This window comes from Dendropsophus ebraccatus, chromosome 10 (genome assembly GCF_027789765.1).
Source record: "Dendropsophus ebraccatus isolate aDenEbr1 chromosome 10, aDenEbr1.pat, whole genome shotgun sequence".
Taxonomy (NCBI): Eukaryota; Metazoa; Chordata; class Amphibia; order Anura; family Hylidae; genus Dendropsophus; species Dendropsophus ebraccatus.
The window spans coordinates 80,791,042-80,803,989 of record NC_091463.1 but is presented as its reverse complement, the minus strand read 5'-3'; the positions used below and the strand labels follow the sequence as shown (position 1 = coordinate 80,803,989).

The window sequence follows — 12,948 nt, the reverse complement described above, 5'->3', positions numbered from 1 at the left end:
TTATAGCTCAGTGATGCTTTAACGTATGCTAGCGATTCTGAGATTGTTTTTTCGTAACATATGGTACTTTATGTTAGTGGCAAAATTTGGTCACTGTCTTGTGTGTTTTTTGTGAAAAACATCAAAATATAATGAAAAATTTGAAAATTTTGCACTTTACGAACTTTGAAATTCTTTGCTTCTAAAAAAAAAAAGGCACATGACAAAAATTAGTTAGTAAGTCACATTATCAATATGTCCTCTTTATTCTGGCTTCATTTCGTAAACATATTTAACTTTTTTAGGGTGTTACGGGGCTTAGAAATGTATCAGCAAATTATCAAATTTTCATGAAATTTCCAAAACTGATTTTTTTAGGGACCAGTTCTTTTTTTAAGTTGATTTAGGAGGCTTGTATGCTGGAAACCCCCATAAGTGACCCCATTTTGGAAACTAGACACCTTAAAGAATTAATCTAGGGGTATATTGAGCATTTTAACCCAACAGTGGCTGGAGGAAAGTATTCACAATTAGGCCGGAAAAAAATGGAAAATAGAAATTTTCCAATAATATATTTGTTAAGATTAAAGTATCTCATTTTCATAATAAACATTAGAGAAAATGCACCCCAAATTTTGTAACGCAGGTTCTCCTGAGTACAATGGTGCCCCATATGTGGGCGTAAAGCACTGTATGGGCACACAGCGGGGCTCAGAAGGGATGGAGCGCCTATTAGCATTTCCAGTTCAGATTTTGCTGAAGAAGTTTCTGAGCGCCAGGTGCGTTTGCAGAGCCCCTGTAGTGTCAGCAGAATAGAACCCCCCAAAAGTCACCCCATTTTGGAAAGTACACCTCTCAAAGAATACATCTTGGGGTGTGGTGACCATTTTGACCCCACAGGTATTAGAGGAAAGTATTCAAAAGAAGACAGTAAAAATGAAAAAATTTAATTTTTCCAATAATATGTTTGTTTAGTTTGAAATTCCTCAATTTCACGAGGAACAGAGGAGAAAACTCACCCCAATATATGTAAGGCAGGTTCTTCTGAGTAGAACTGTACCCCATATGTGGGCATAAACCACTGTGTGGGCACACAGCGGGGCTCAGAAGGGAAGGAGTGCCAATTAGCATTTTCAGTGCATGATTTTTCTGAAGAAGTTTCTGAGCGCCAGGAGCGTTTGCAGAGCCCCTGTAGTGTCAGCAGAATAGAACCCCTCCAAAAGTCACCCTTTTTGGAAAGTGCACCCCTCAAAGAATTCATCTTGGGGTTTGGTGACCATTTTGACCCCACAGGTATTAGAGGAAAGTATTCAAAAGAAGACAGTAAAAATTTAAAAATTTAATTTTTCCAATAACATGTTTGTTTAGTTTGAAATTTCTCAATTTCACGAGGACCAGAGGGAAAAAACTCACCCCAATATATGTAACGCAGGTAATCCTGAGTAGAACGGTACCCCATATGTGGAAATAAACCACTGTGTGGGCACACAGCGGGCCTCAGAAGGAAGGGAGCGCCAATTAGCATTTTCAGTGCATGATTTTTCTGAAGAAGTTTCTGAGAGCCAGGTGCGTTTTGACCCCACATTTTGACCCCACAGGTATTGGAGGAAAGTATTCAAAACTAGACCGTAAAAATGAAAAAAATTGAATTTTTCCAATAACATGTTTGTTTGGTTTGAAATTTCTCAATTTCACTAGGTACAGGGGAGAAAAAGCACCCCAAAATTTGTAAAATTTGCAAAATTTTTAAATACAATGGTACCCCATATGTGGGCATAAACCCCTGTATAGGCACACAGCAGGGCTCAGAAGAGAAGGAGTGTCATTTTAGTTACAGGCAATATGTGGGTGTTTACTGGTTATCTGGGGTGGTAATGGACAATCTCGGGTTGTTTACTGGCTATCTGAGGTGGCAACAGGCAATCTGGTGGGGTTATGGGCAATCTGGGGTGGTTACGAGCAGTCTGTGCCAATCTGGGGTGGTTACGTTCAATCTGGTTGGTCACGGGCAATCTGGGGGTGTTTACTGACTGTATGGGGTGGTTATGGGGTGTTTACTGGCTATATGGGGTGGTTATGGGCAATCTTGGGGTGTTTACTGGCTATCTAGGGGTGGTTACTGGCTATCTGCGGTGGTGATGGGCAATCTGGGGGTGTTCACTGACTATCTGGGGTTGCAACGGGCAATCTGGGGTGGTGACAGGAAATCTGCTGTGGTGACGGGCAATCTGGGCTGGTTGTGAGCAATCTGGGGTGGTTACAGGCAATTTGGGGTAGTTACAGGCAGTCTGTGGCAATCTGGGGTGGTTACAGGCAATTTGGGGTAGTTACAGGCAGTCTGTGGCAATCTGGGGTGGTTACGGGCAATCTGTGGTGGTTACGGGCTGTCTGGAACGGTTATGGGCTATCTGGGGGGGATACGGGCAATCTGGGGGGATACGAGCAATCTAGGGAGATTACGGGCAATCTGGGGAGATTACGGGCAATCTGGGGTAGTGACAGGCAATCTGGGGTAGTGTCGGGCAATCTGGGGTGGTGACGGGCAATCTGGAGTGGTGACATGCAATCTGGGGTGGTTATGGGCTGTCTGGGATGGTTATGGGCTGTCTGGGATGGTTATGGGCTATCTGGGGTGGATATGGGCAATCTGGGGTGGATACGGGCAATCTGGGGTGGATACGGGCAATCTGGGGAGATTACGGACAATCTGGGGAGATTATAGGCAATCTAGGGTGGTTACGGGCAATCTGGGGTGGTGACGGGCAATCTGGGGTGGTTACAGGTAATCTGGGGTGGTTACAGATAATCTGGGGTGGTTACAAGTAATCCAGGGTGTTTACGGGTAATCCAGGGCACTTGACTTTGGTGACAGGCGTAAAAAAGTGGCGGCACCATTTGGAACAAGCGATCAGTGGTATATAGTATATACCACTGATCACTTGTACTGGGACCACACCGGGTGGTCACCGATCATTGCCCCATGCTCTCCGCCACCTCCGGTGGTGGAGAGAATGAAGCTTTAATCATTTTTAGGAATCCATCACTGTGAACAGAGTCTGTTCACAGAGATGGTGGCGGCCATCTTGGATCAGATGGCCGCCCTGGGAGGGGAGGGTCAGTGACCAGGTCACTAGGGTTAATTCTGGGGACAGGGGGCGACATGTTCTCATCTCCTCTCACGGGCGACATGTTCTCATCTCCTCTCACGGTGTGGATTCACGGTGAGAAGAGATGAAAGTGTTCAGCTGCGCTGGCAATGTCTGTTACCGGTGGCCGCCGTTATACTGGTAATAACGGCGATCGCCGGTGAGGGGACTGGCCGGGACTGACCCCACACTCTGCCCCAACCCCTCAGCTACCTCCTGTAGCTGAGAGGAGGGGGCTGCGGGCATTACCAACGCCGCTGCACTATTCTGCACCATCGCCATAAAGAGCTGATGGCAGCAGAATAGAGCCTATTAGTGATCGCCGTAAAAATCCGTATCGGCGGTCACTAATAACATAATACATGTATTCTCTGGGTCGCTACGGTTACGGCGATACCACATTTGTATAGGTTTTTTTAACTATTATCACTTTGGCGCAATAGAAACTATCATCCTAGCAAAAACCCACAAAAACTGTCGCCAAATTGCAAGATCCATAGCGTTCTCATCTTTTGCGCGACAGAGCTGGTTTTGGGCTTATTTTTTGCGGGTAGTTTCTATTGATACCAAGTTTTATATGTATATGACTTTTTGATCTCTTTTATGACGTATTTTCTAAAGTGGATTGATAAAATACAGCTATTCTGGTACTGTTTTTTTTTATTTTTTTTTTACAGCGTGTGTCGTGCGATATAATTATTGATATAGTTTTATAGATTGGGTCGTTACGGACGTGGCGATACCAAATATGTATAGGATTTGTTTTTTTGATCACTTTTATGTCACGTTTTGTTGTGTATGGGGAATGTAATGCATCTTTATTATTGGGGGGGGGGGCTGGGGGGGCTGTGTTGTGTTTGGTACACACTTTTTTTTTACTTTTACACTAGTGTACATTACTGTACACTAGTGTAAAATTCTTTGATCACTGATACAATACATTGCAGTACCTGATGTACTGCAATGTATTGTATCATGCCTCATGCTGACAGGCAATAGCCACAGCCACCCCTGTCAGCATCAGGCATCTCCATGTTGACCCCGGGGACCTTCATTAGGACCCCGGGATCACCATTAAGACATCGGGACCCCGGACCCGCGGGACATCGCGATCACGTAAGTGGACCTGCCGCGCCGTCCGGGATCTAGCGGGACCCGTTAGATGCCGCTGTCACGCTTTGACAGCGGCATTTAACGGGTTAAACTGCATGGAGCGGAGAATCCTCCGCTCCGGGCAGTTACAGGAGGGTGTCAGCGGTCACACTGACCGCTGATCACCCGTCCTGCAGCCGCCGCCGGGCGGTAATTTATTCCGATGCGCCCGCCGTTAAAAGGCGTACGCATCAGAATAAAGCCCATTAGTGACCGCCGTGAATATGCGTGCGGCGTTCACTAAGGGGTTAAAGTAATTGGAATTGGACGACTGGGTGCTGGAACTATCCTTGCTGCTTGTTTCTTGGTGATTGCTCACACCTCCATGCACCAGCAGGAGAGGATATACAGTACGTGCAGGTGTGGTCAGCTGATCATCCTTCCTCCTTGTGCATGTCTGTAACTTCGGCTCAAAATGACAGATATACAAAAATACTGCTGAAAAAAAGGTTACTTAAAAATACTCTCAATATTTATTTATTTACTGTTACTTATGTAAAAAAAAACACAAAAGCTATGTAAATATGGTTATTGTAATCAAACTGATCTACAAAATAAAGATAACATTTCAGTTTTACCGTAAAGTGCCCTGCATAGAAACAATGCCCCCTAAAAAAATTGCAAAATTGGGTTGTTGTTTTTGTTTTTATTTAAATCCTACTTGGTGACTACCTATGAACTTAGGGAGTTTTGCAGTCTACCGTAAGGCAAGAATTTGATAGAATTTTACGTCAGGATTAATAAGGGAGATGGACCGATAAGAGCTGGGGTTAGTTTCATCTTTACCCTGCTTGTGAATGAGATTAATGTGGATCAAGTCTCCTGAAGGCATCATCTTACCAGACTCCAGAATGAATCAATACAGATTTGTTTGTTTGGTAGTGTCATCCTTATGTATCACTGTCATTCCAAAAAACTTTTGACATGTCATAGAGACATGTAAAAAGTTTTGATCAGTCCAGGTCTGACTGTTCAGACCAGTACCAATTGGCAAATAGAGCGGGAGAGGACCATGCTGCGGCACGTCTTCTCCCTGTTCTCAGTTAGAAAAAACAGTCGGTTTGTAGGGTTGAGTTTAGTGTTACCCTGAGAATCTATCAGGCCACTCATATTTGTCTTTTTTTTTTTAACTTAGTGTGAACATAACCATACACAAAAAAAAGTTTTCTTTCATTACAGATTACCTTCTTTGTAAAAAATCTGGAAACTCAGGGCAAACAGAACTACCATCAACTACAGGTGAGATGTTAAGCGATCTACTTGGTGCTTCATGGTTACCTTGCTGTAAACTATAAGGTGCAAAAAAAATCTCATCTTCCACTGTGACCTGTAGGCTGCTTTTATCCTGTGCCAGTGGGCAGGACCTTTCCCCCCAACACAGACCTAGGTCACTCAGGCATTAGAAAGAGAAAAGAAATAAGTATTAAAGGGTCACCGTCTCAAAAGTTCCGGTTGGAGAGACATAGCTGACAATAAATAACATTTTTTTTTTACCTTTGGTGTTCAGATCAGAGGACTCTTTGCACCGTAAAAATGGCCTCCGATAACCCTGGAAGCAATGCAAATGAAACAAGTAATCAAACATCACAAACATCGACTACAGGTAAGAACTTGAAGGGTTTTCTGGACAAAATGGATTGATGGCCTTTTCATAGGATTGGTAATTAATAGTGATGAGCGAACATGTTCGTAAATGTTCGTACGAACATAATGCTAATAGCTAAACCTTACCTCTGCAGCTCTGCACAGGGGAGAGTGAGACACCTAGTGGCTGGAGCGGAAAATCACAGCTTCCAGCTCTTGGTGTGGCACCTGATAGATATACATTCTGATGGGCGGTAAACAAGTTAGTGACCACTGTACTTGAACACTACACGTGGTTACAGGGCCACCTCATCTTACAGACAACAAACAACAAAAAAGTAAACAAATTGATCCACCAGTGAAAGGGGAGGGAAAAGGAAGGCCAGCAATCATAGGAAGGAGAAAAATGGTCCATAGAGGAAACACAAAACATATATATTGCATGTTACCCATCTTACCAATTTAATCCGCATATAATCCGCTGCATATTCCGTTGCTCGTCCCCACACGCGGCGGGGCGCATTTCCGTCCATGCCATAGACACTATTCTATGCACGGGCGGATTACGCATTCCGCCGAAAGAATTGACTAGTGCCTAGTACTAGATGACTTAACATAATGCACAGCCAAGTGACTGTACTTGTCAACAATGAAGAGGGGAACCTCTTCATAAATATATAAAATAGGATAAGATGTCCAATATAATATGCAATAACGTGATAAATCTTCAGATAAGGTGCTATAGAACACGTTATAGAATTATAGACTCCAAACGGAAATCCTGCAAGGAAAAAATTAGAACACACGAATACCTACAATTTAATTGACTTCAATGCAATGCACTGAAGTTAAGAGAGTGATGGACGTCTAATGCACACAATGTATATATATATATTTTTTAAATAATAGTTTACTCGAAGTTTATAGTGATACATCTCAAAAGACAGGCCGAGTATATAACAATGGAACATCGTCTAGGTACGCAACAAAAACAGAAAATAAGATACACAGTAGAGTGCATAATTATCTCAGTGTCGTGTTGCACGGGCATACGAGAACTAGAAAATTAGTACGAAAACGTCCCAGCCGGGACCTCTCAGCCATGTGGCCTATAGTGAGCAAGTACTATAAGACCAAATTAAAGAAGAAATAAATTAGAAAATAACAACATAAAGAAACAATATTAACAACATCAATCCCATGTGCGGGTACCCAGGAGGAATATTTGCAGAGGCTACAAATAACCAAGAGCGCTAGCGTTAAGGCAATAGTATCATATTGCACCATCGGAGGGCAATGGCCCGCCCTAGCGGTGTGGTTGATGAGCATCCAGAAATTGCCAGGGCGTACTGGAGGGAGGAGGTGAGGTTAACATTGGTGGAGTGGTTAGGGTTCACTGCTAGGACGTTGGAATTTAAGTGCACCTAGAGATCCCTTCATATCTTCCGTAAGGTACCGCGTAGTTTGTGTAAAAGGTTGCATCATATGTTGGATCTCTGCCTGTGAAAAGTATGTTACAATGAAGCGCCTCCATCTGCAGAAGAGCGGTTCAGTTCGTTTTTCTTTATCTCTCAAGGCTAGTCTACGTTCCACATAGAAAAGACCTTGTAGTCTCTCTATCACAGTGGTGAGAGTTGGTAGGGTGGATTTTATCCATTCCTTGAGTAGGCACTGCTTAGCAACCATTATAATATAATGTGCTTGGGCAGGGAGATAGGAGTAAGGCTCCCCTGAGTCCTCAGGGTTCAAGCTGATATGGAACAGCGCTTCCATTGGAGTTAGCATGGAAGCCAAGTACACAATGTATATTATGACGAACATTGTCTGCGCAAATGTCAAAATAATGATCATGTCAATTATTTTTGGATGTATTTTGCAAACACCGGACCTTAATTTTTAGTTGTTCACACACAGTTTTCCTTTTTTCACCGTCTTTTCACCATTTTTCTTATTAAATTTGATGGCTTTTCAATTACCCAAAGGCCAATTAGTCCATCTGAACTAGAATAGTGTAGCAACAACTGTCATTGCTTTGATGGGCGGCCAAACAGTGAAATGACGGACGTCATTTTAAAAGAAGAGGAAAAAACATGTGTACACAGGCCCAGATTGAGTGTAAAATATTTACTGTGTAAACTGCAACCAATCACAGCTCCTCTTTCATTTTACCAGAGATGAGAGCTGAGCTGTGATTGGTTGCTAGGGGCAGTTTACACCATAGTCTTTAAGTGAAACGATCAAGTGTTAAAAGATGTTATTTTTTTACAGAAGAATCTGTCACGTCTGAAAACAGGAAACTGACAGTAAAGGAGCTGTTCATACTTGTGTTTCTCATGTTATTTTATGAGCCTCCCAAAAAAGAAAAACGGAATTATCCTACAAGTCACATCTTTATTAAATTCAATGCCTGGCACTGTACCGGCTGTGACTACCTATGGGCCGGCCTGGTTACAGCTCTCTGTGATGATATTGAGGATGCATTTGGACTGATACCGATTAGTATTTATCGAGCAATGTACAAAGATGAAAAAAATGATGAAGATAAAAAAACAGCTGGGGTCAAATCAAAGAAATGTAAAATTCTATGCATCAAAGAAGAATGGGTTCCTAAGCAAATACTACATGTCCCAGTTTGGATTGTTACTGTAGTTGTTATCTTGCTCCTGTTTTGTGCTTTACTGTTAAAGTTTCTTCTATGTGTTAATCTTGAGAAGCCTGATGAATATGACAGTGTTACAGATTATATATTATACACAGCAGTAAGCATCTTTGGCGGCAGTTCATTACTACTTTCTGGAACGGCCTTTAAAGTGATGAGAAATCTCATTGTGACTCAGAAAGGCAAGCTGATGCAGAAAATGAAGAGGACAGATATGAGCTCCCAGTTGGGCTTCATGAATGATGTCAAGAATGAGATCAAGATCATCACCTCTTACCTTCAGATGATGGCAATATACAAAAAACAGGAGATCAGAGTTATCATAGAGATCAGCAAACTGGATAAGTGTCTGCCCGATAGAGTGGTGGAGGTCTTACATGCTATAAATGTTCTGCTGTCTAATCCAGATGCTCCATTTATATGTATCCTGGCTGTAGACCCTGGTATCATTGTTGAATGTGCTGAAAAATCAGACCTACTGAAAGGCATGGCCAACAATGGTTACCTGTTCCTCAACCGAATTGTAACTTTACCTTTTTCTATACCCGAAATGAATGATGAGACTAAGGAATCGTATTTGAATAGTGTTATAAGCGATCCAACCCAGGAAGCCCATTCAACCCAGGAAGCACATTCAACCCAGGAAGCACATTCAACCCAGGAAGCACATTCAATCCGGGAAGCAGAAAAAATAATAAACTCTCCAGAATATCGTCAATATATCAATGACAATGTTATCAACATGAGGAGGATTGTGAACTCCATTCGCATAACTAGAAGACTGATCAAGAAAAGGACATATAATCAAAGAGATGAGCATAAAGTTCTAAAGTGGGTGATAATGGCCGCCCAATGGCCGTGTTCTCTCAGCTGGATACTACAGTGTATTGAAGATGAGCAACAAAGCTTTAGAAAAAATCACGGACAAGATGATGCTAAAAAAGCTTATCTTGAAAAAAAACTGTACATGATTTATAATATGTCGCTGGATGCCTTGAACGCCAATAGAGAAAGTATCAAACAGCTTCTAGAGTTAGATGGGGATCTAGATGTCTTCTGCCAATTGCTAGAGGACACTGGGTTCACTGTGAAAGATGCCAACATGTTAAGACTGTACACCGTCAATTTAGATCCTACCATCCAAAGGAAGATTGAACTTCTACATGATAGCTTTAACTTATTACGGTTCAAGAAGGAAACACTGAGCAGGATGGATTTAATGGAAATGACAACAGACGCTGTCTGTAAGAAGGTCAGTTTTTTTGTTTGTTTGTGTGCAGTTTTAGGCTATGTTCACACACCATTTGTTTTTTTGGCCATTTGACATTTTGAGTCCAAATAATGTCCATTATTTCATAATGACGGCCGCAATTAAAGTATACAAATAACGGCAATTATTTGAACTCAAAAAGAAGGCTGTCCTAAAATACGGCTGTCAAATGGTCAAAGTAAGGCGGTGTGTGAACATAAGAAACAAATTTGACTAATCCTCCAGGGTATAGTGAAAAATGTGAAATAGTATATTTATTAAAAACAAGATAGCTACAGTTATCAAATAACAAAGCAATAAAAAATGACGGTAAGAGACCACAGGGCCCTTGTATTACAAATGTAATTTATATCACAGAATATTTAAAAAAGGTAAATGAATAAGCTAGATAATGAGTACTCAATGTTGATAAAAGTTCTCAGTGTTAGCTCAGTGGCAGACAGGGTATGTAGCAATTTAGATGAGTACTGTATATACCGACACTGTGCACTAGTGTATATACAGTCTTTCAGGGCACCGAACCCCTTCCTCAGAAGCGTATGTAAGAAATGTGACAAAGTGAGAGAGATATATTTTTGTTTGTGGGCTTTCCATAAAAAATGGAGTGTCCAGCGGAGCATGGATCGTAATGCAGTAATCCACAATCGTCTCCTCATTTTTTAAAGCTAACATACTATCAGGTACATCGCTTTAATCTTTTAAGTGGATCGGTGCTGGTGCGGGGATGCTGATGCCACAGTCCCTTGTTTGAACAGGTGCACGGTGCCAGTCTATTCCCGGCACGGCTTAGCATTAAGCATTGATTCTAATGGAACTGCTTCACAGAGGGGAGGGGGTTTCGTCACACTGGGGGTCAGAAGGCCTTCCCCGAGTGCTTCATGCAGGGCTGGTGCCCAGGAATAGACCGGCCCTGCGCGCAGGAACCAAGTGCTGGTTCAAAAAAGGGACTGCACCACTGGCACCCCTGCACCGGCGTTAGCGTCCGGTTGGCCCCCCACACTAACCGTCCTGCTGCTGGTCGCCACCGGCTAGGGGTAAGTTGGGTAGGCAGGTCCCCCCCAGTACGGTTACGGGGCTGGGGTGAGCTTTCGGCACAGACAGCCTGTCTCACACCAGCCCGGAAGCTCACTGCTGCAGCCCCGCGGTGCCTAAACTTCTTGCGGTGCGGAGCCCGAACGTCATCACAATTACATGTATGCCGCAGAGCAGGAGAGAAGTTTGGGAACAGTGAGGCTGCACAGTGAGCTTCCGGGCCAGTGTGTAACAGGCTGTCAGTGCTGGAAACTCACCCCGGCCCCGTAACTGGACTGGTGGGGACCAGCTCGGCCTGCCTCTGTCACCCCAGCTGCTCCCCCTGCCCTCTAGCTGCTCCCACTGCCCCCCCTGCCCCCGGGCTGCTCCCCCATCCCCTCGGTTTTCCCCCTGCCCCCTAGTTTCTCCCCCAGCCATCCCCTCAGCTGCTCCCCCTGCCCCTGTCACCCCAGCATCCCCCCTGCCCCCCCCCCCCCAGCTTATCCTCTTGCCCCCCAGCATCTACCCCTGCCACCCCAGCATCTCCCCCTTCCACCCCAGCTTCTCCCTCTGCCCGTGTTATCCCAGCTTCTCCCCCTGCCCCCCCACCCCACCTTCTCGCCCGGCCCCTGCCACCCCCAGCTGCTCCCCCTGTCACCCTAGCTGTTCCCCCATCCCCAGATGCCCCCCCTGCCCCCAGCTGCTCCCCCTGACCCCTAGCGCAAACTTTTAAACTGCCTAGGAGCTCCCAGTCCGCAGAACACTGACCGTGTACGAACAAAATTCTACAGATGTGTGAATAGAGTGTTGGTCTCTGTCTGCATCTGATCACACTGACTGACTAGACTCCCACACAGAGCTAACTAACTCCTCCTACAGGGGGTGAGTGTGTGTACAGAGCCAGGATAGGTTGTGAGAGAAAAAGCACCTCCTATTGGTCAGCACAGAACACATGGTACAAGAAACATCAACCCATGACCTTCCTCAGCTGTGCAAAACATAAACATATAGAAAACACTGACACCTAGTGGGGAAACTGTAAAATACTCCATCCACCACTTAACCTGAGAGAAAGCTTTTTGACTTTTGCAAAGAACACTAACAGTGGGACACCACACATGACACAGGAGACAATTCCTATGCCATGCACTTACCCAACCAGAGAGAACAAAGTGTAATCAGTTTTTTCTTTAATTGTTTTAACCAAAGAACAGTTCTTTATGTTTTGAGTCATAAAACTCTGTAAAACAGATTAGTAAGGTACAGTAGAAATTATTTTTCATGTCACATATCCTTCTATGTATTATTATGTATCCTATGTATTATTTTTCTCATGTGTTATGTGTTATTTTGTTTTAGATGGATGAGCTTAAAGATATAGACAAAGATAATCTAAAGATATATAAGGAGAAGATAAAATCTCAAAATCTGACTGGAAAGACTATTCTATACAGTGATAACAAGGAGCTCAGAGAAGCCCTGGAGATGAACCTGGTAGACTGGGTGGAATTTACAGCTGTATTTTTAAGCCTGCCGACCCCAAACCTTTTCTTTTAAACAAAACAGAACAAGATCTATATTAATGTGTTCACGGTATCCTTGTTGTATGTGATTTATACTCTATGGGGGAGATTTATGAAAGGGTGTAAATATATACCTGGTGTAAACTGCCCACAGCAACCAATCACAGCTCAGCTTTCAGCTCTGGTAAAATATAAGAGGAGCTGTGATTGGTTGCTGTGGGCAGTTTACACCAAGTGTATATTTACACCCTTTCATAAATCTCCCCCTATGTGTCTCCATATCGATATAAGTAGAATATTTACTATATATATATATATATATATATATATATATATATATATATGCAAAAAAGGGGTCCGTGGAGCCTCAGTTACGAGTCTCAAAACACGGGAATAGCCAGATATCCCTCTCTCCAGAGAAGGAAGCCCATTGCCATGGGGTGCCTCCTAGTGGGGAGAGCACCAAACCACCCTGATACGTAGTCCCTCAGGTCCTCACTCTGTTGCGAGCTTTAGGACCTAAATAGGGAAACACCAGGGTGGCCCCTGTGAGTCACAGTCTAACTCTGTGGCGAGTATAACGACATAAGACAAGGGTTACCAAGGCTAGGCATTATCTAAATT

At 43.5% G+C, this 12,948-nt stretch overlaps 1 protein-coding gene across 1 annotated transcript; it reads left to right on the top strand.

Annotated features, from left to right (window-relative positions):
- Positions 1-5,804: 5,804 nt before the first annotated feature.
- Positions 5,805-12,458, top strand: LOC138766183 (NTPase KAP family P-loop domain-containing protein 1-like). The gene is made up of 3 exons (XM_069943569.1): positions 5,805-5,880; positions 8,130-9,772; positions 12,161-12,458. The coding sequence occupies exons 1-3, from the start codon at positions 5,811-5,813 to the stop codon at positions 12,356-12,358; spliced, it is 1,911 nt and encodes a 636-aa protein (XP_069799670.1). The 5' UTR covers positions 5,805-5,810; the 3' UTR covers positions 12,359-12,458.
- The last annotated feature ends 490 nt before the right edge of the window (positions 12,459-12,948 follow it).

Excerpts from the sequence above, each read along its gene's own strand:
- LOC138766183 (XM_069943569.1), top strand. The coding sequence starts at position 5,811 with ATGGCCTCCGATAACCCTGGAAGCAATGCAAATGAAACAAGTAATCAA. Across the intron at positions 5,881-8,129 it reads ATCACAAACATCGACTACAG|AAGAATCTGTCACGTCTGAA; the intron begins GTAAGAACTTGA and ends ATTTTTTTACAG. Across the intron at positions 9,773-12,160 it reads CAGACGCTGTCTGTAAGAAG|ATGGATGAGCTTAAAGATAT; the intron begins GTCAGTTTTTTT and ends ATTTTGTTTTAG.